Source organism: Papaver somniferum, chromosome 2 (genome assembly GCF_003573695.1).
Source record: "Papaver somniferum cultivar HN1 chromosome 2, ASM357369v1, whole genome shotgun sequence".
Taxonomy (NCBI): Eukaryota; Viridiplantae; Streptophyta; class Magnoliopsida; order Ranunculales; family Papaveraceae; genus Papaver; species Papaver somniferum.
This window is the reverse complement of record NC_039359.1, coordinates 7,219,575-7,240,515: the sequence shown is the minus strand read 5'-3', so window position 1 is coordinate 7,240,515 and position 20,941 is coordinate 7,219,575. Positions and strand designations below refer to the sequence as shown.

At 38.2% G+C, this 20,941-nt stretch overlaps 1 protein-coding gene, 1 non-coding gene and 1 pseudogene across 2 annotated transcripts; 2 read left to right on the top strand and 1 right to left on the bottom strand.

The window, feature by feature from the left end:
• Window positions 1-36: 36 nt before the first annotated feature.
• Window positions 37-109, bottom strand: TRNAE-CUC. Its single transcript has one exon. It is a non-coding gene; the product is annotated as a tRNA-Glu (tRNA).
• Window positions 110-8,147: 8,038 nt separating this feature from the next.
• LOC113346788 (kinesin-like protein KIN-1) lies at window positions 8,148-12,911 on the top strand. The gene is made up of 16 exons (XM_026590298.1): window positions 8,148-8,276; window positions 8,462-8,596; window positions 8,720-8,822; window positions 8,933-8,976; window positions 9,272-9,301; window positions 9,397-9,519; window positions 9,650-9,675; window positions 9,876-9,957; window positions 10,281-10,322; window positions 10,413-10,446; window positions 10,547-10,622; window positions 11,214-11,433; window positions 11,543-11,634; window positions 11,876-11,996; window positions 12,096-12,278; window positions 12,382-12,911. Exons 2-16 carry the CDS (start codon window positions 8,483-8,485, stop codon window positions 12,556-12,558), a joined length of 1,467 nt encoding a protein of 488 aa, XP_026446083.1. The 5' UTR covers window positions 8,148-8,276; window positions 8,462-8,482; the 3' UTR covers window positions 12,559-12,911.
• Window positions 12,472-17,051, top strand: LOC113346787 (annotated as a pseudogene).
• The last annotated feature ends 3,890 nt before the right edge of the window (window positions 17,052-20,941 follow it).

The window sequence follows — 20,941 nt, the reverse complement described above, 5'->3', positions numbered from 1 at the left end:
TTGTTTCTCAAAAGGAAAGTAAAAGAAAAAATAGAATTCCGTTGCCGGGACTTGAACCCGGGTCTCTCGGGTGAGAGCCGAGTATCCTAACCACCTAGACTACAACGGATGGTTGGTGTTGGAGCGATTGGAAATATTAGTAGCCAATAAGCATTCCGATTTTCTCCAAACGAAGGTTACAAAGACTTTGTTGGAAGCCAAGCGACAAGCTGAGCTCCAACCACTTTCTGAATAATAAGCCCAATTCTGTGAAACAAAAAGTTGTCTATCTTCGCACTGAAATCATGAACAACAATGCATTTTTTTTAGTATCTTTAGAAAATTCACCATGCCCTCGTCTAATTCGCCAAGAGTAGAAAAGTCTAAGATACCAAACTCATATCCGAGAAACTGCAGTTGTCTTGGTAATTTCTGAGTTTATGAGAAATTGCATTAGAGATGGAAAGACCAGGTCTGAAGGTGCGAACGCCATCCTCAGTGAAAGGTGGCAGTGACGTGGAAACATGTGGCCTTACCGTTATCCCAGTTATAAACAAGAATATCAGCAGGTCAGAAAGCAGCACCATCGTATGATAAAAGGCCTAAAACCACCTCTTTTCTTACCGGGACACCAGCACGAAAACAACCATCTATAAAAGTGTTACGCACTAGTTCAAACCTTTGTTTATAAAATAAAAACATTTTTCTAACCCCTGATAACTACTACCGTTCTTCTTTTGTGCGCTAAACATGCCCTAAAAGGGTATTTTGATCGATATCATATGAGAAATATGTTTTCGACATAATTAAGTCGAAAAGTGAAAGTTATTTTGGAAAACAAATCCAATGATTTATAGGCTTTAAACTTTTGTGTTCCATTTCAATAAGTTCTAACCACGTGTATATTGTACGTGCCACGCCTATGATGTATAAAATTGTAGGTTCTCTTTAAACAAGGACAAAAATCCTCCAGAGAGGAGAGCTGAATAACTAGAATGTAAAAGTTAAGCCAAACTCAATGGGAATTTATTTATTTTTAACTAAAGAAAATAAAACAAAATGAGGGGGGCGGATAGTTAAGCCTACCCTCAAAATAAAAATGGAAAAAAAATAAAAATAAAGCTAAAAACAATGTTACAAATTACCTAAATCAATGTGAAGACCAACTGGATCCTTTAGTTTTCATAGTTGAATGGATGAAAGATGGTGGATCATTTCACCATTACGAACATATGGAAGTTTAATCTACAACGTTATTTTTCTTACGAATGTGAGAGTAGGCAAACAGAATCGACGATAAGAAGAAAAAAACTCCAAAAATTGGTCTAGTAAACCTCTAGCTTCTAAGGGACTAAAGACGATTTCAAAATACTATGATGATGTGCATCGAATCTCACTCAAATCATATGAAAGTACACCTCTGGTGCAACCAATCCTGAAAGCAACAATAGCTCTTTAAAAATCGGCAGAGATTGAAGTATTCACACCAATTTAACTACGCCAGACTTCCGACAATCAAACTATAGACGAACAAAAGACACCTAGCAAAAGGAAATTTTAATAAAATACGATGCATAATATATCCTTGTTGGGGAAAAGGCACAAATACATTATGAATATCTATAAATTTGGAAAGAGAGGAAGCAGTAAGCAGCATATTATTCATACATTTATATATATTAGGAGCAGTTATAAGGGAAGTGTGCATGGACTATATTCTATCGCATTGAGGGTTCGTACATTTTCAAATTCTTTGATATTGTTGTATAAGGACGCGGTATAAAATTCTCCACTTGGTTATAGTTTCCACCTGATGGTTTCCTTAGACCCGGGCCTAAGAGAAATTATGCGTATGTACTCAGCAACATGTTGGTCAAAAATATTATGTATCAGACTTATATTCCAGAATCTAGATATAGTGTCCACTAGGTGACTGACTAGAAAGACATTGAGAGAAAGCTGAATAGAACTTATATCAAACTCATCTGAGAGCCAAGAGTCTTCCCTTATGCACTAATTCCTCATCACATATTTCCCATATACGAAGAGGCTTGACAAGTTACCAGGTAACAAATAATCCAACCAATAAACAAAGGTGTTGCCTCTATTATAAGGAGAAATTAGTGAAGGAAACAAAATATGCAACCAACAGAATGTAAAACTAACTAAAGGATCGGACGGATTAATAAGAGCAGCATTGTTCAGATAAAGAAGAAAAATAGAGCATAGAATAAAATTGAAAAAACTAAAAGGGAAAAAATAAAGAGGGCAAAAAAATTGAAACATTCTGAATAAAACACAAATAAGTTTCACTATTACCTAATGCTAAGGATTTGTAAGTTAACCCTCAATGAAATTAAGATAATAAGAAAATGCTAGAGGCCAAGTTAAAGATGGTCTCCTATTCTAGCTTAATTAATAGTTCGTCAAATGAGTCTTAAGATATCAACGTTTAAAAGATGTTCCCCTCTTTGAAATTCCAGATGCTTATACTAATTGTCCCAAAGTATTGACCTTTCTTTATTATTTTCTGATATAATTTAATAAACTAAATTTGACTACTCTCTAAAATAAACAAGATTTAATCATAATTGAAGGGCATTAAGAATGAAAATTAATCATAAATGGGATTGAATTGGCAGGAAGTCATCGTGGTGTCCCCCACCTACTTCGATGTTGACTGGTTCTTTTTTGTTGCATAGCTCGATTCCATCCCTAAATTATCTAGACATTTCTCTTCTCCTCCTTTAAAAGTTGACCCATATTGATCAATAGCAGGAGGGGAGGGAGGAGGAGAGTTAGAATTCTCACTGGAATTATCAGAAACTAATTCCTCTACAAAAAGACTAAAAAATGGTTTAAGATTAGGCAAATGGGTCGGGTTGTAATCCGTAAAAGGAAATGGGCCACCTCGAAGGATAAGCGCACATTCAAATGGATGAAGACCTATCTCCAAGCTCACAACATTGCTTTTAGATATGAGAAAAAGATGGACTATTAAGGTTTCTTGACTCATAAGTGCGCTAACCTAAAATCGATGGAGAAACAATTGTATCATGAAAGGATGAATCACTGAAGCAAGAAAGGAATAACTGTTCATTCAGAAAAAGATTTAGGGAGGGATTCATGACTAGGGATCCTGATTGATTCATGGTCAGAAAGGCTATCAAAAAATTCCACTACAAGACTAAGGTCAATATGACTAATATACCAACTATCTAAAACATATCTCAAAAATGTGAAGAAAAAGTTAGTAGAAGCATAGAGATACTTGGATAGGTTTAAACTTATTCAACCACCAATTAAGAAAAATAAAAGTGTATAAAATACAGTTGACAGCTTCGGGAATTTGTACGATATTGCCAAAAATATATTATACTTTTCGGGATTTCACCGTACATCAGGCGGAAGAAGATAGCAATCGATTTTTGGAAATCATTTTTCTGGTTTTCGGAAAATACTCTGAGCTCCCAATAGCGTCATCGGCATCCAAGGGAACAAAAAGATCTTGTGCGCCATTAGAACAGGATAATAATATCACCAAACAATGGGAACACGAGACCCTTGTCAAGTACCATCCCGCACCACCTAAGAGCAGGCGAGAGGCAATAGAAGCGAGGGACAAAATAGATACCTTCTCGATATATTTATTTCGACATCTCTATTTTCATGGAGATATTTTCATGGAAATGCCAAGGTTGCCGTAAACCTGCAATTAGAGATTACTTAAAACATTGTCTTCAAAAATATAACCCGGACATCGTTTTCTTATCTGAGACCAAAACCCATACAAAAAAGATGAATAATTACCTTCGACACACAAATTATCATAATTACTAGTGTGTATCATCTGTCGGTCTCTCCGGCGGGATTGCTCTTGCCTAGAAAGATGGATTTTATTTTGAAATTATGCATGCTACTAGACATATGGTTAATATCATTGTTAAATCAGGGCCTAGAAATCAAGAATGGTTACTTACATGTACGTATGCATCTCATGAACATGATATAAAAAGTTCTCAATGGCTTACTTGGTTGACATGATCTCATATGTAGATATCCCTTGGATACTACTTGGTGATTTGAATTTCAATTTAAATGATACTGAAACCACCAGCCACCATGTAGATAGCCATCATGTGTTTGTTAGAGATTACATTCATCAAATGGGTTTGTTAGATCTTGGTGCCTCGGGTACTCCATTTACTTGGTCGAATCACCGCCAAGGGGATGCAAACACTCAAGTTCGCCTTGACAGAGCACTGTGTACGCACAATGGTCCTATTTGTTTAGCTCGGCTCAACTCAAAAATTTGGTAGCTCATGCTTCTGACCACTCTCCTATTTTACTTGTTACAAATGTTGCTGAGCTTATGGTTCCCCCCAATTATAAATTTTATAAGTGTTGGTTAGCTCATCTCAACATGCAGAGTTTTTATTGAGTCTTCGTGGCAGCAAGAATACAGTGGTTCTCCCTAACTCCAACTGGTTCAGAAACTCAACAACACCAAAAATCATCTGATATATTGGAAGAAGCATGACTTTGGTCATATAGAAACTAATATTCAGAGGGTGAAATAGCAAATTCAGTTCCACGAGCAACACAACAAATCAGCAAGTAGATCAACACTCACATGTCTTCATCAACAACTTCAGCACTGGCTTCAGGTAGAGCGAGAGTTTTGGTTACAAAAATCAAGGAAGTATCATCTTCAGTATGCAGATAGAAATACAGGTTATTTCCACTCCTATGCAAACTTCCGCAAAAGGATAAATCACATTGATGCTTTACAATATAATCTAGGGTTGTGGCACAATGATACAGAGGGTATATCTCAATTGCTTCGATCTCACTTTAGCTCAGTCAACTGCACAACTCATCCTCAACGTAACCAGTGTTTACTGGATCTTATCACCCCATACATCACGGATCAAGAGAATCAACAGTTACTCAAAATTCCATCAGTGGAAGAAGTAAAAGAAGTATTATTCATGATGAAACCGTGGACAACGCCTGGTAGTGATGGATTCCAAGCAGGTATTTATCAAGAAGCTTGGTCAACAGTGGGGGATAGTATAATATCTATGATGCATCACTTCTTCGAGTCAAAGTACATTCTTACGGAGATGAACCACAAATACCAGGTTATGATTCCCAGATTTCAGCCCCGACGCAACCTGCATATTTTCGTCCAATCAGTTTATGCAACATTTCTTACAAAATAATCTCCAAGATGCTGGTGAATCGTCTCAAGCCACTGCTAGACAAGATCATATCGCCTTCTCAAGCCGCCTATGTTCCAGGGAGGCATATACAGGATAACCTTATCATTGCCCATGAATTAATCCATTATATGAAGAAAACGAAAGACCGTAAAGGATGGGTTGGGATCAAACTTGACATGTCCAAAGCATTTGATAGAATTGAATGGAGCTTCCTGAAAGACATATTATCACAAGTTGGATTCCATAAAGATTGGATTCAGCTAATTGATCAATGTATCTCTACAACTACAATTTCTATTTTATTAAATGGTGTCCCGGGTGAGACTTTCAAACCAACTAGAGGCCTTCGACAAGGTGACCGTCTCTCGCCTTATTTATTTATACTGTGTATGGAAGCTTTCTCCCGCATCCTGTATAATGCAGAATCGCAAAGGAAGATTCATGGCATCAAAGCAACAAGATCCAGTCCAAGCATCAGTCACTTGTGTTTTGCGGACGACATACTACTATTTCTCAAGGCTAAACCAGCGGAACTCAGGTATCTTCAGTCCTTACTAGACCAATTCAGCAATGCTTCTGGGCAAGTAGTAAACCTTCAGAAATATGCAATCTTCTTCAACAAAAAGCTCCCAAGGTCTGTGTGCGACCAATATACTCAAATACTTCAGATGAAATCTATAGGATTATGGGAGAAATACTTGGGTCTTCCACTACTCATGTCTCGCTCAAGAACGCAAAATTATTCATTTCTTAGAGACAAAATGCAAGCTAAGTTACAAGGATGGGAAGGGAAAATGCTTAACCAAGCAGCTAAGAGTACTCAACTTCATAATGTACTAGGGACCATGCCTCTTTATCCGATGCACTGTTTAAAGCTACCCAACAAACTATTAATAATTTGGATAAAGTTCAACATAATTACTGGTGGAATCACAGTGCTTCTACAAGTCCCATACATTATAAGAACTGGTCCAGCTTACGTCTCCCAAAACGATATGGAGGTTTGGGCTTTAAAAACTTATCTGTCTATAATTCTGCACTCCTAACTAAAATGACATGGCAACTATTACATAATCAGAATTCTCTTTGGGTTAAGCTATTGCGCAGTAAATACTTATCTTATCAAGACTTGTTAATATACACTCTCAAGCCGGGAACTTCATGGGTCTGGCAAAATATTTTCCATGGACTGCAGCAGGTGCAAAGACTTTCTATCTGGCAAGTGGGTGACGGTAAAAATATAAATATCTGGAGACATCATTGGACTCCTAATTCAGGCGGCCCATTATTACAACCAGAAGAGCTGAATTTGAGTGATTATCAATATGTTGCGGAGCTTATAGATGAAGACAACCAATCTTGGAAAGTGGAGCTTCTTCAGAAGCTATTTACTCCAGACCAGGTACAACAAATTCTCACCATCCCTTTGGACTTGACGGGGAAAGATAAACTTGTATGGCCTCTAACCTCCACTGGCCATTTCACCGCCAAATCTTCCTATAGCCATTTGATTATGGAATCCCAGCATAATCAACAACAACATATGCAAATTCCATCAACAGTTTGGCTGCAATTATGGAAATTAAAGATCCCATATAAACTGGTACATTTTCTTTGGAAGTTGCTTCGTAATATCCTTCTAGTTAGAACGGGAATTTTCAAAGTTGCTCTCAGCAAGATCAACTTTTCCCATTGTGCCATCAAGCTCCAGAAACAACAACTCATTTATTTCTGCAATGCTCGGTTGCTCGCGCAGTTTGGTGTGCATTTTATCCACACTTGGTCAACATCACTAGTGGGTACAATACGATTCGAGACTGGATTCTTAAATGGGCATAAAAAACAAGTTGCATCCAGTTCAAGCACCATGAAAACATACATTGCATTGCATACATCATGTGGGATTTATAGAAACATAGATGTGATAGTGTCTTCCAACATACTAACCCAAATGCACTTAGCATAACCAAGCACATGGAACAATATTTTCAGTGGCAACATCTTCATTTTAAACTTGTTACCACTAATGCTGATTTGCAGAGACGGGTTACTTCCTTCCTTCATTGGAAACCGCCACCAGAGGGTTATTATAAGATTAATATTGATACTTCTATGTTGTCTAACTGTACAACGACGGGAATTGCAATTCTAATTAGAGATCATGCAGGGAGATTCGTGGAAGGAATGAGATTCCTCCAACATGCCAGAAATATAACTCAAGTAGAAGCATGGGGATTCTTACACGCTATGCAATGGGCACGTGCATATCAATACAACAAAGTAATATTTGAAAATGATAACAAGCAGGTAGTGGATCTCCTTAAAAGCCAAAATCTACATCCTCCCTGGGAGGATGAATGTATAATTAATCAGTGTGTAAGCTTGTTAGATCAAAATCCTTATTGGTCTTGTTTATATGTAAATAGATCTTATAATAAAGTTGTCGATAAAATGACTAAGTATGTAAGAAAAAATAACTTAGCCAGAGTGTTGTGGTTTGTTTGTCCGTCAGATTTCAGATCAGCTCTCGAAGCTGACTATGTACGTTCTGGTTTACCATAATCCATAAATTTTCTTTGTTGTCAAAAAAAATAAAAATAGAAAAACATTATACTTTTCTGCATTTTCAACACAGCGGGTTGGCATTATATCCCGACAAACACGATGAGGTGTGACCCATGCCCAACTCGGTTGGCATTATATCCCGACAAACACAATGAGGTGTGACCCTTGCCCAACTCGCTGTCTAATATAGATGAGTTTAATGTGGGCCCACCCAATATGCCTGCAGGGGCACGCCGCCGGATTCAACCCGCAGGAGTTTATCATTTTCGTTCCGGTGAAACAATTGTTTTGACTTGAAAGCTACTATGCGGGGTATATTCGGGATGTGCTTTAAAAAGATACAAAGGCGCCATCAGTATTTCTTCAGACACCTGGGCACAATCACCCCCTATATATAATCCATTTTCCTTTTTCTCAGATTCACTCTTTCAGAAGTTTTAAATTCTCCCGCTTCCGAAGAATTCAAACTTCAGTCTCAGATCTCAAAAATCATCAACTCTTTCTCAGGTAAACTAAACATTTTTCTAGGATTTACAATTGATCTGATCTGCTTAAATTTCTCACTTCATTCCCAACTGTGATTCCCCATCTACGGTGATTGATTAGATATCAAGATTTAGTTCGATGGAATGTAACCTCAAACGGATTTTTAGTATGATCGGATCTGTGATTTTTTTTCTTTTTTCTTACAGGAGATTGAATCTATTAGAGAGATGTCGAATGTTACAGTTTGTGCTCGATTTAGACCTTTAAACTCCAAGGAAAAACGAGAAACTGGTGATAAGATCTGTATACATAACTTAGATCCTGAAGCTTTTGTTCTCAAGGTTTGTTTGTTTCAAATCTTTGATTCGTTGTTTTTTTTTCCTTTCACTTCCGAGTCTTTCTTCCTGTATGAGATTTGTGCTAGTGTTGTGTTTGATTTAATTCCTGTGTGATTTGGTTGTTAGGATGAGAAAGAAGGAGAGTTCACATTCTGTTTCGATAAAGTGTTTTATCATGATTCGAAACAATCAGATGTATACGAGTTTCTTGCTCTTCCAATTGTGAAAGGTTAGATTTAGAAATCGAAAATTCCTCTAATTGTTTCCCTATCTGATGTCAGTTTGATTACCTAATATGTCTAATTTACTTCTTCATCCCGGTTTGAATTTTATCAATAGACGCTGTCAATGCCATTAATGGAACTATCATCGTTTATGGACAGGTAAAATTCAGTTTGTTATATGGAGATTCTGTATTTTCATTGTGCATGTTATTCTAGTCTAGTTGTTGTTGCTGAGTGTCTTTTGATCATGTTTATAACTTGTACTTGTAGATCCCCATATATAATAAATACACCTGTAAGGCTGTAACTCATCTGATCTTGTAAACTTTGATTCTGAACCCGACAAATGAAACACACACTTAGTGTGATTTTTTCTTGTCATGGATTCATGGTCCGTAGTCTACTTTTAATTGATTCATTGATTTCCTACTGATGAGTTTCATTCTGGGAACAGACAGGAGCAGGGAAGACATATAGCATGGAGGTAAAGTGGTCAAATTCTGATTGTGGATATCAGTTTGATTTGATGTGTTTTATCGATTAAAATTGATATTAAGAATGAGGTTACTCCTTTTCCAGGGAAATGGTATTATGGACTGTCATGGAGAGGAGAAAGGGCTACTTCCACGAGTCGTGGATGGACTTTTCGAGTGTCTTAAATCGCTTGATGAAATGACTAAGTACACAGTCAAGTTGTCAATGGTAAGTATGTATGTATATATATATATATATATATATTCTCTTGTTTCTTGCATTGGAGAACTGCAGAACTGTGCAGTTTCACCATCTATCTGTTCATTCAGTTGTTTAAGCTTTATTTTGATTCTTGCAGGTGGAGATCTACAAGGAGAAAGTAAGGTCTGTATGCCTAATGATGTGGTTGTTTTCTTATTCTTCTGGGATGTGACCTTATTGATCTGGTACCAATTTTTCAATTCCAGTGCCTTTACATGGCTGTTTCTCGACGTCGTAATCAATTGTACATATGTTCTCAAAGTTGTAGGCTATTTTTCGTTCTCTTTGGTTGATCTGATCAGTTACTGGATTTTTTTGTTTAGGGACCTATTTGATTTATCAAAAGACAACTTGCAAATCAAAGAGAGTAAGCTTCATGGAATATATTTGACTGGCGTTACTGAGGTTAGTCAAACCTCCAGGAAAATTCCATGTATACTAACTATCAACGAGAACTACCAGTATATAAGAGTCTAGAGTTACTTCTTAAGTTCTGTGATCTTTTAGTGTTTATGTCCCACAAAGTATTGATACAGCAATCAGTTAAACGGTCTTGATTCTGGCATACAACTTTGCCTTCAGAAATATGGTTTTAATTTTGCCCTGACTTGGCTTAGACTGTGTCAAATTTCTTTGAACTATCCCTGCAAGTTACATTGGGCCAAGTTAGAAATGTGCAACATATGGAAGTTTAAAACTTTAAGTAACTTGTCACTTGATTTTGCCAGGCCATTATCTCTGATCCAGCAGAAGCATCACAAAACCTTTCGGTAAGGAAAATTCTATAACATAGCTTGGTAGTTATTTTAGTTCTGTTCTATGCATCTTCAGCCCCCTAAATTGGAACTCCGTGAATGCAGAATGGAGCTGCAAATAGAGCTGTTGGAGAGACACGTATCCTTTTAGAGGAAAATGCAGTGTTAATTGCATTTGAGAAATAGTAAGTAGTACTCGCATTAACCTTAAAACTGTTGTTAAACCTTATCCTACGAAGAAATGAACATGGCAAGCAGTAGAAGTCATTGTGTCTACATCTTTACAATTCAGCTGGACTCAGCAAATGACAGAAGGTATTATCTTGTTTTTGAATCTAAAACCCAAATTTGCCAATCCGTGTCGAAGTTTTAGGCCGTGTTTGGCATCTTTGACAACATAAAACTTAACTGGGTTAAATTTTTCTCTTAGTTAATTAGGATTATCATAAAACAGTTTAGCAAAGATGTTGTTTGTTTTTCCATCAAATCTCTTATGGGTGTATGTTGTATTTTGTTTGTCTAATAACTAATTTTACTACAAAACGGTTGATTTACCTATTATTAATTTTATTATAAAATAAGTTTGTAAAGAAAAAATATAGAAAAATTAAAAAATAAATGTGAAAATGGGTCAAGTGAAAAAAATTAGGATAATTACCAATTTTAAAGGCAAAATAACTGACTATTCCAGGTTAGGATTTTTGTATCCTAGGTATTTGAGGGAATAGTGAAACCTTGCTTTTTTAGCCTACTAAAACTAATGAGGGTTATGCTATCCCTATCCAAACTTAGAATAAAAAGAAGACAAGCATGTTTTGACCGTTATTTTGGTGATAACCCAACCCAGAATGGGATATCAAAGGTGCCAAACGCGACCTTAGATAAGTAATATCTGATTGTGTGTAGGTCGCAGTCTGGAAAACTAATTCTTGTAGACTTGGCTGGGTCTGAGAAAGTGGAAAAAACTGGAGCTGAAGGGAAAGTACTTGATGAAGCTAAGACCATCAACAAATCTTTATCGGCTCTTGGAAATGTTATTAATGCTCTTACTAATGGTAGTCCAGGAAAAACAAATCACATCCCTTACCGTGATTCAAAGCTTACTCGGTTTCTACAAGATTCTCTTGTTAGTCCCCCTGTTCGGTTATGTTTCTTCCAATTTAAAATATTTATGTGCCGATTTACGCATAAAAATTAGCAATTTATTTCTGATAGTCTCTCTTATTATGCTGCAGGGTGGGAACTGTCGAACAGCATTGCTGTGTTGTTGCTCACCTAGCACTTTAAATTCGTCGGAGAGCCTCTCAACTATACGGTTTGGTGCAAGGCATGCTAGCAGCTTTAACTAAATTTGGAACCCATTTGTTTTCTCCCGTGGATCAAGAAGATCCCATCATGTGACTGGCGTGAGGACTTAAACAGCTGAGCGTATAGTAGCTAGAGTAGTCTGTTTAAGTCCTGGTCATTCACGTAATGGATCTTCTCAACCCAAGTGTGGGCCACCAGTGCTATACGTTTTAGCATATTTATTGCTCTAAAGTTGTGGACCCTGGATTTGCATTTGACAGAGCAAAACATATAAAGACATCACCAAAGGTCATTCCTAGTGAAGACATAGTTGAGAAGAAAGAAATGATTCCTTCTGCAGTTAAAGATGATTCAAACTCATGCCAGAGAATACTAAACAAGGTAAGCTGCAAGAAGGCTTCTATTCTAACTCTCTTTCTGTCTCACTTATTGTTTTGAGTATCAAGTGTTATATTCTTCCAACTACTGGGTTTGATACAGTTAAGTGAGAAGATGAAGGTTGAAGATGTAAAGTTACTAGAAGAGTTGCTTATAAAAGAGGGAATAATTTACAATCTTAACTCAATCGAAATAGACTTCGAACCAGCTTTAGAAGACTTAACTTCTCGGACAATAACCATACTGCAGCAAACTGTGGAAGAGTTATCTTCAACTGTTCACAAGGTCGAAATGATAAATGATTATAAAGAGTTATCTTCAACTTATTTATAAATTGATCATCTCCAGTTATTTGCTTACCTCAGTTTTCTTATTGTTGTTTTTACAGTTGAAGAGAGAGAATAAGGCTCTAAAAGATATACTAAAAGATATGCTATTGGCTGATGCTGGTAGATTAGATACACACGGGGAAGATGTTGAAGGTTACGCCAGCTACTATGGGAAGATTTCAGGTCTTTTCAGTTCCCTATATGCCTGGGTTTTCAGATACATAACAACACTATAACTCAGAAAGGTTGTTAAATGACTGGAAAAGAAAAAGGTCAGTGATGTGAGTATTATGTAGCACCATTATAAGTCTATAATTGATGTACCGAAAGTTCTTGACTGAATTCAAACTTTTCTGGAGTTCTGTGAAAATGCTGAATAGGTTCATATTTAGTGTCTCAAATCATATTTTCACACTTTGGTTGTTTTTTTACCCTTTTATTGTTACCCATATTGTCTGAGTCCTTCAAGTCATCACACAGGCATATGGCTTGCAATTTGTAATGCCATTCATGTCAGACAAGTATCCAACTAGCCAAATTTTGTGTAACCTATTCCTTTGTCAGACTTGATAGTCTTAATACTTATCCATCATAGACCCAACAAAAGCTACAATTTTTTGTAAACTACTTTCTAGGTTCCAGTTTTGTGATCGATGAGTTCACTAACTTCAGTAATCCAGTCATTGTCCAGCTAGACCAGACCCAACCAAAGCTGCAGTTAGTTGTCAATGTGAATGATCCATCTTCCGTGCCAAATGTTGCATTTTGTTTAATAACCTTTAAACCCTGACTAATTCCTCTCCATATCCAGAAATTTGTTTCTTAGACAAGGGACTGGAGTTGGTTTCCATTTTGGCACTCATACAGATGTCCCAGCTTGTCAGTTTTGTAGATTCCTCTACAGTAGAGTTGTAAAATTGGTGGGTGTTATATCCATGATCCGAGAATACCACCCATGACCCGAGTTCAGAAATAGTCTGACACCTCAACTTAAATAGGCCGACCTAAAGAAACAATAAATCAGTCATATGAAAATAAATGTTTATAAATAAAAACAAAAACTGCTATCTAAGTCTGTATACATAGTTTGTTTTAGTTATCTTCCAATATAACTTTTTCTGGAGGAAAGAGACAAAAATTAGAATGAATACAACTGCACAAGTTTTAAAGTTCATACATTCACCCACCTTAAAAACCTTGTAACATCGAAGTGACAAAACCCAGAAACTGCTCCAAATTTAGTTATTATGGTACTAGGAAGTAGAGAATCAACAAGTGATGCTAACAACCAGTAAAATTTATCAGGTGGTAGTAAGATTACATCCATGAGTACTCAACAGCAACCAACAACATATTCTGTTAACAAAACCGTTGCGCAGTATACTGTTGATGCTAGACTTGATGAAGTTTTTGAACAATCAGGAGAATCTGGTAAGTGTTTTAACTACTTACAATGTTTGAAAAGTACTTCACAATCAATTCCTGATGAACAACGAATCAACACTTACTTGTCTAGAGTCCAAAGGGGTGGTCATCTACAATCTTTTGGTTGTATGATAGCGGCTCAAGAAAGCCTTTTTAGGGTAATTGCTTACAGTGAAAATGCTTCAGAAATGCTTGATTCCGAATCTTTAGTAGTGGGTACCGATGTTAGAACTCTTTTTACCCCATCAAGTGCATCTTTCTTGGAGAAAGCATTCTCGTCCCATAACATTTCGTTTTATAACCCTCTATGGATTCTTTTGAAGAATTCAGGGAAGCCATTTTTCGCTGTTTTGCATAAAATTGATGTGGGTATTGTAATTGACTTGGAACCAGCTAGAGCAGGATCTCCTGCTTTTTCTATCTCTGGTGCAGTTCAGTCTCAGAAGCTAGCTGACAGGGCGATTTTGCGGTTACAGACTCTTCCTGGTGGGGATATGGAACCCTATATGGGGTTACAGACTCTTCCTGGGCGATTTTGCGGTTACAGACTCTTCCTGGGCGATTTTGCGGTTACAGACTCTTAGGGAGCTTACTGGCTATGATAGGGTTATTGTGTATAAATTCCATGAGGATGACCATGGTGAGGTTATAGCTGAAAGTAAGAGGTCTGATTTGGAACCCTATATGGGGTTACACTTCCCTTCCACTGATATACCTCAAGCATCGAGACTCTTGTTTGAGCAGAACAGAGTTAGGATGATTGTTGATTACCATGCTAGACCTGTTTCTGTGGTTCAGGATGAAGAGATGATGCAGCCTCTTTGTTTAGTTGGTTCCACACTCAGGGCACCACATAGCTGTCACACAGAATACATGGCTAATATGGGTTCAGTGGCCTCACTAGTGATGTCAGTAATCATCAGTGAAAATGGTCAAGAAGGTAGTGAAGCTTCTGGTGTTAGTAACTCAATGAGATTATGGGGACTTGTTGTGTGCCATCACACATCTGCACGTTGCATCTCGTTTCCTCTCCGTTATGCGTGTGGGTTCCTAATACAGGTTTTTGAGCTTCAATTGAGGTTGGAGTTGCAGTTGCCATCAGTAATGCAGGACAAGCATGTGTTGCAAACCCAGGCTCTCATGTGTAATATTCTCCTCCGAGATTCCCAGGTTGGGGTTATTACTCAAAGTCCAAGCATTATGGATCTTGTGAAATGTGATGGGGCTGCTCTCATCTACCAAGGGAACTATTTTACTATTGGTATTTGTCCTACTGAATCCCAGATTAAGGATATTGTTGAGTGGCTGTTATCTTGTCATGGTGACTCAACGGGACTCAGTACTGATAGTTTGGCTGGGGCCGGGTTCCCAGGAGCATCTGCATTGGGTGACGCAGTTTGTGGGATGGCTTCTGCTTATATCACCTCAAGAGACATCCTGTTTTTGTTTCGATCTTCTGCAAGGAAAGAGATCAAGTGGGGTGGGGCAAAACATAGTCCACAAGACAATGATGACAGTCAAAGGATGCACCCCCGTTCTTCTTTTAAGGTGTTTCTGGAAAAAGTTAAGAGTCAGAGTTTGCCGTGGGAAATTGCGGAGATGGATGCAGTTCACTCTTTGCAGCTTATTCTGCGGAATTCAGTTAGGGAGATTAATAGAAGCATTTGTAAGTCGGGGGTCAATACTGAAGTTAGGAGTGAGGATTGTCAAGGGATGGATGAGCGCATTTCAGTTGCGAAAGAGATAGTTAGGCTGATAGAGACTGCTAATGCTCCAGTTTTCGCTGTAGATTCTGAAGGTCGGATAAATGGGTGGAATACAAAAATTGCAGAATTGATAAATGGGTCTGCCTGTTGAGGAAGCTATTGAGAAGTTGCTACTCCAGGACCTTATTTACAAGGAATATGTGGATGATGTAAACAAACTTCTTTCCCGTGCATTAAGAGGTAAGTTTCCCTATATTCACTTCTGTTGGTTCTTGCAAATTAACTCTTTCAGAGAAATGGTATCTGCTACACTTAATAAGTTTACTTAGGAGGGGATTTACTGGACCGTGTTTGTACTTTCGTTATGCCACAGTGCAGTTTGATTTTGTTAGTTACCATTTCCTTTATTATGAGAAGGTTTCATGCATTATCTTGTAATTAAAGACCATGAGTAGTTCTATCAATCATTTTAGATCCATGCAGGGAAAGAAGATAAAAATGTAGAGATTAAGCTGAAGACATTCAGTCCACAGAAACTTGGCAAAAGCGTGCTTCTGGTGGTCAATGCCTGCTCTAGCAAAGACTACGTGAACAACATTGTAGGAGTTGGCTTTGTGGGTCAGGATATTACTTCTCAGAAAGTGGTATTGGACAGGTTCGTACGCCTACAAGGTGATTATAAAGCTATTTTCCATAACCCCAACCCTTTAATTGCGCCCATATTTGCTTCGGATGAGAATTTGTGTTGCTTGGAGTGGAATAAGGGTATGGAAACACTAACAGGTTGGAACAGAGAGGAAATGCTCGGGAAGATGCTGGTAGGAGATATATTTGGCAGTTTCTGTCGTCTCAAAAGCACTGATGCTCGTACGAAGTTTACGATTGCCCTACACAATGCAATTGGGGGCCAAGATACAGATAAAATTCCATTCCAGTTCTATGAGCCGAATGGGGTACATGTGAAAGCTCTCTTGACAGCAACCAAAAGGGTTAATTTGCAAGGAGAGATAAGTGGGGCATTATGCTTTCTTCAGATTGTGAGCCCTGAATTGCAACAAGCCCTGGAAGTTCAGAGGCAGGAGAAGAAATGCTGTGCCAGGAAGAAACAGTTGGCTTATATCTGCCAAGAGGTAAAAAATTCTTTACGTGGGCTACATTACATGAATTCTCTACTAAAGGCAACAGATTTAAGTGAAGATCAGAAACAGGGTCTTGAGACTAGTGCTGCTTGTGAAAGGCAAATGATGAAGATTATTAGAGATGTTGATTCGGAATGCATCGAGGATGGGTCGGTATCTCGTAATGCGATGACCTTTTATGATTTTAAATCATGTTTGAATTTACTCAAGGTGCTAGTTATAATCGTAACCATTGATCCTTTTTCGCTCTTACTATTGACAACCCATAGTAGGCCACTAGATTCTAATAAGAAGCTTAGAACTGATTCCATGATTTTCATGTGAACTTTTTCTTCTGGTAACAGGTCTTTGGAATATGATGAGGCTGAATTTTCACTTGGGAACCTTATAAATGCTGTAGTTGGAATTAAAACTTAAAAGCTCATTTATTGTCGCAAGGCAGGAAATTTTCTTGTTGTATCACTTATGAGTGCCAAATATTGTATATATTTATCCCTTTTTGTTGGCATTTAACTCATCTTTTGTGCATTAATTCTACATTTTATCCAATATTCTGTATTTTCATTGTTTTCAAGAATAAATATTTTTATTAATTAATTTTGCATTTTTAGGTAATAAATAAAGTCTGGATGACTTGCGGAGCAAAAAGAGCAGAAAAGTAATGAAAAGCCGGGAGAAATCACGCAAGGAAGCCGCGAAGAATGGTGCGCACAACCTCATTTTCTACACACAAAAACGCCTCCGTTCTCAGCCATCAGATCAGTTCTCAGAAGCATCCGATGGTCGCTCCTTCATAGATCATCAAAATCTGAAGTCTCTGCCAAGCACCACAGCGCTGAAATTCCAAGCCTTCAGATTAGATCGTAGTTGAATCCAACGGTTGCTCCCTTGTTGTGCATCGAAGTTTGATATCTCCGCCTTACACTACAGTACCTAACTCCATCAAGTACCGTTCGTTTCGTTGTATCCCTTCATCCGACGGTCGCTCCTTGCTTGCCTCCGCATCACCGTCCGATCTACCTACCAGCTCCACATCTCACGGCTTAGTCTCGCTGAACATCAAAAATCGATGAACTCGCCTCACACCAAAACAACCCTAGGATATATAACCCAAAAAAATGAAGAAACCCTAATATTTTCACTTCTCCTTCTCTTTCTTCCTCTCTGCCCGTACCACCTTCTCCACCGAACACCATGTCCGCCACCGTACACCACACCATTTCTCCCCTAAACCTACCTTCACATACCCTTTCCTTTCACTCTCTCTAGCCCTCTATTTTAATGATTTCACACCATAACCCTAGGTGATAAATCATTAAAACGGATGAGTCTAGAGAACAAAATAGAGCATGGGAATGGAGTAGGAGCAGAGAAGAAGCATGGGTCGACATTTTGAAGCTGTTTTGTCACGTCAATTAGGTGAAGTTTCAAACCCTAGAAAAATTAGGGTTTTCAAAATTAGGGTTCTGCTTACATTTTTTTTATATAAATAGAAGAGATGGGTATGGTGTAGAAGGTGTTCTTGGGCTAGCCGAGATTCCCCCAAAATTGGGTTAGTTTAGGTTTAATTTCAGTTCTTAAATTTCAATTAGATTTCAATTTAGGGTTTCAATTTTAATTTCAAGTTCTGTTAAATTCTGTCACTTTTTATTGCAATTTGTGTTTTAATTTTAAGTTCCTGTTAATGTGCTTGTTTTAATTTCATGTTTTAATTTCCTGTTTTCATATCCTGTTTGTCTCCTGTTAAATGTGCTCCTGTTAAAATTGTTGCTCCTGTTTAATCATGTGTTCTGTTAATGTGTGTTGTTACTGTTAGATGTTGTTTACATGTGTCCTGTTTAATGTTAATGCATGTTTAGTTCCATGTAATGTTAATATACCTGTTTTGTGATACATGTGAAGTGATAGAATGCTAGGCTAGAAACCTTTGAAGCACTGAATTGATTGAGTAATGGAAGAAATCAGTGCTCATAGCAAGCTGATTATCTTGCCATTCCATTTTTGTATGCTTAGGTTGCACTGATTTGATTGAGCATTGGGAGAAATTAGTGCTCATAGCAAGCTAATTCTCTTCCCAATCTTTTTGAATGCCTTACCTTTGCTTTGTTACTTCTTCTCCACATCCCTGCCCTTGGCCTTAGGCCTTGGTTCATTTATCTTGTTCACACTGTTTTCTTCATTGTCATCTTTCTTTTGCTGTTTAGTTTTTAGTCTGTTTAATCTTTGCTGTTTTTGCCATTCTTTTGTTCTCTGGTTTGCTTCCATCTTTGGCCTAGAGCCACTGTTTACACTCCTCTTTTGCTACTAAGCCAGAAGCCCTTCTGCTGTTGCTTCCCTTGCTGTTGCTGCAGCTGCTGTTTCTGCAGCTGTTGCTGCCACTCCACTTCTCTTGCAGCTGTCTGCTACCTCTGCTGCTGCTGCTTCCTCTGCAAAGCCCAGTTTCAAATATAATCCATTAAAGCCCAATGTAATTTAATTCAAGACAAAAGCCCATTGTAAATTGTTGAAAGACCACAGGCCCAGCTCAAACCAAGGCCCAAAACACTTCATTATCACACAAGCCCATAGTCCAAAACAGAAGCTTAATCATAACCCATTGGTACCCAAAGTCCATTGGTACCCAAAGCCCAACAATAGCAATTTAGAACCCAAAATAGCTAGAAACTCCAAAACACACCCAGTCTCTGTGGATCGACCCGTACTTGCACGAGCTACAACTGACGACCGTGCACTTGCGGTATTACTGTAGGCCCGCGTTTCTTCGCTTCATTTTTATACACTCCTTTGAGGCCTGTCAATCACACAAGGTAACCCTACAGAAATGAATGATTTTGCACTCCTGGCGGTATACCTATTTTTTTTTTCTCGATCAAATAAAATTAAAAAGCGAAAAAACGTACAGGGACTAGGACTACAAAGAGACTAGCCGCTAGGCCACTCACTTGAAAGACCTATTGGAAAAGAAAATAAACCCTTCCAGGACATTCCACGGCAGGAATAAAACCTGGTCTACCCTCAAAAAACTCAAAAATATCCTCAGCCAGCAAACAGGCTTGCTTGGCCGAGGCATCAGCTGAAAAATTAGCTTCCCTATAGCTATGAATATAACGGACATTGGAGTAGAACGACTTCGCAATTTTCCACTTCTGCACCAGCTGCCAAGGCAACTCCTCCTTTTGAAAAGCTTGAATGCAACTCTCCGAATCAGAACGTATGTAAATACTCCGCTGATTCCATCTCTTAGCCATAATCGCACCATAAATAATCGCACAAACCTCCGCATAGTAATTTGTTTGCCAACCAAGGCCAACACAAAGAACACCAAGCACCTCCGAACTTGCATTTCTGAAAACCACACCTGCACCAGCTTGTCCCGGGTTTCCAAAAGAAGCACCATCACAACAAATCATGATTTCATCTTGATCAGGAGGAGACCAACTAATCTCAGTAGGGGTAGACGTTTTGCATGATCCATGCCTCACTTTGAAATAATTCAGAATGTGTAACTCCTCTAAAGTATTATGCATGTGGCCTTTCATTCTAATTGAATTATCACGAATAGCCTGATAAATTCTCCCTTTAAAGCCCAGCCATTGAAAAGCCATGTTCTCAAAATAAGCCTTGTTACGTAACTTCCATAAATCCGTGACAATTGCCAGATTCGCAACTAACCACAGATCCTTGATCATTCTACTACGACCCTTAGCAGCCTTATATGAGTCCACCAGGTCTTCCTTTGGATCGAGCTTGAAAACTCCAGCCACCCAAGCCCAAATCCTCCTAGCCACTCTGCAATGCCAAGTGATGTGGCTAACAGTTTCCCCACTTTTCCTACATAAACGACACATAGTAGGAATGCTCCTACCAGTCTTCTTAATAATATTGTCTTCACTAGCACAACATTGCTTGGCCCAAATCTTCCAATATTGCATACTCAAGGTAGGGTGCACAACCTGTCGATAAAACAGATTTGCACAAGGAACAACTTCTGCCGGCAACTTAAGAGCGGCCTTAGCCGACTTAACTGAGAAAACTCCTTTGCTATCTAAATCCCAAATTTTATAATCCTCGCCACCAGCAATAACCGGCAAGTTTTCCACATCAATATTGCAACGAATCATCAACTCTCTTGTTTTTTCAGGAATAACCCAAGCACCATCAAAAATAATATCACTAACTTTAGCCTTAAAATCATTAGGGCCTTTGGAAGTGATGTCAAGTCTTTGCGCAATCGAAAAATCACCACACCAATTATCAAAGAATAAGGAAGTATTAGCGCTGTTACCTATAATTGAGGGGGTATGCTTCTCACAAAATTGTAGATCAAGCGGATGCCAGGAAAAACCGAA

Excerpts from the sequence above, each read along its gene's own strand:
- LOC113346788 (XM_026590298.1), top strand. The coding sequence starts at position 8,483 with ATGTCGAATGTTACAGTTTGTGCTCGATTTAGACCTTTAAACTCCAAG. Across the intron at positions 9,302-9,396 it reads GGAAGACATATAGCATGGAG|GGAAATGGTATTATGGACTG; the intron begins GTAAAGTGGTCA and ends CTCCTTTTCCAG. Across the intron at positions 10,323-10,412 it reads AAGCATCACAAAACCTTTCG|AATGGAGCTGCAAATAGAGC; the intron begins GTAAGGAAAATT and ends CCGTGAATGCAG.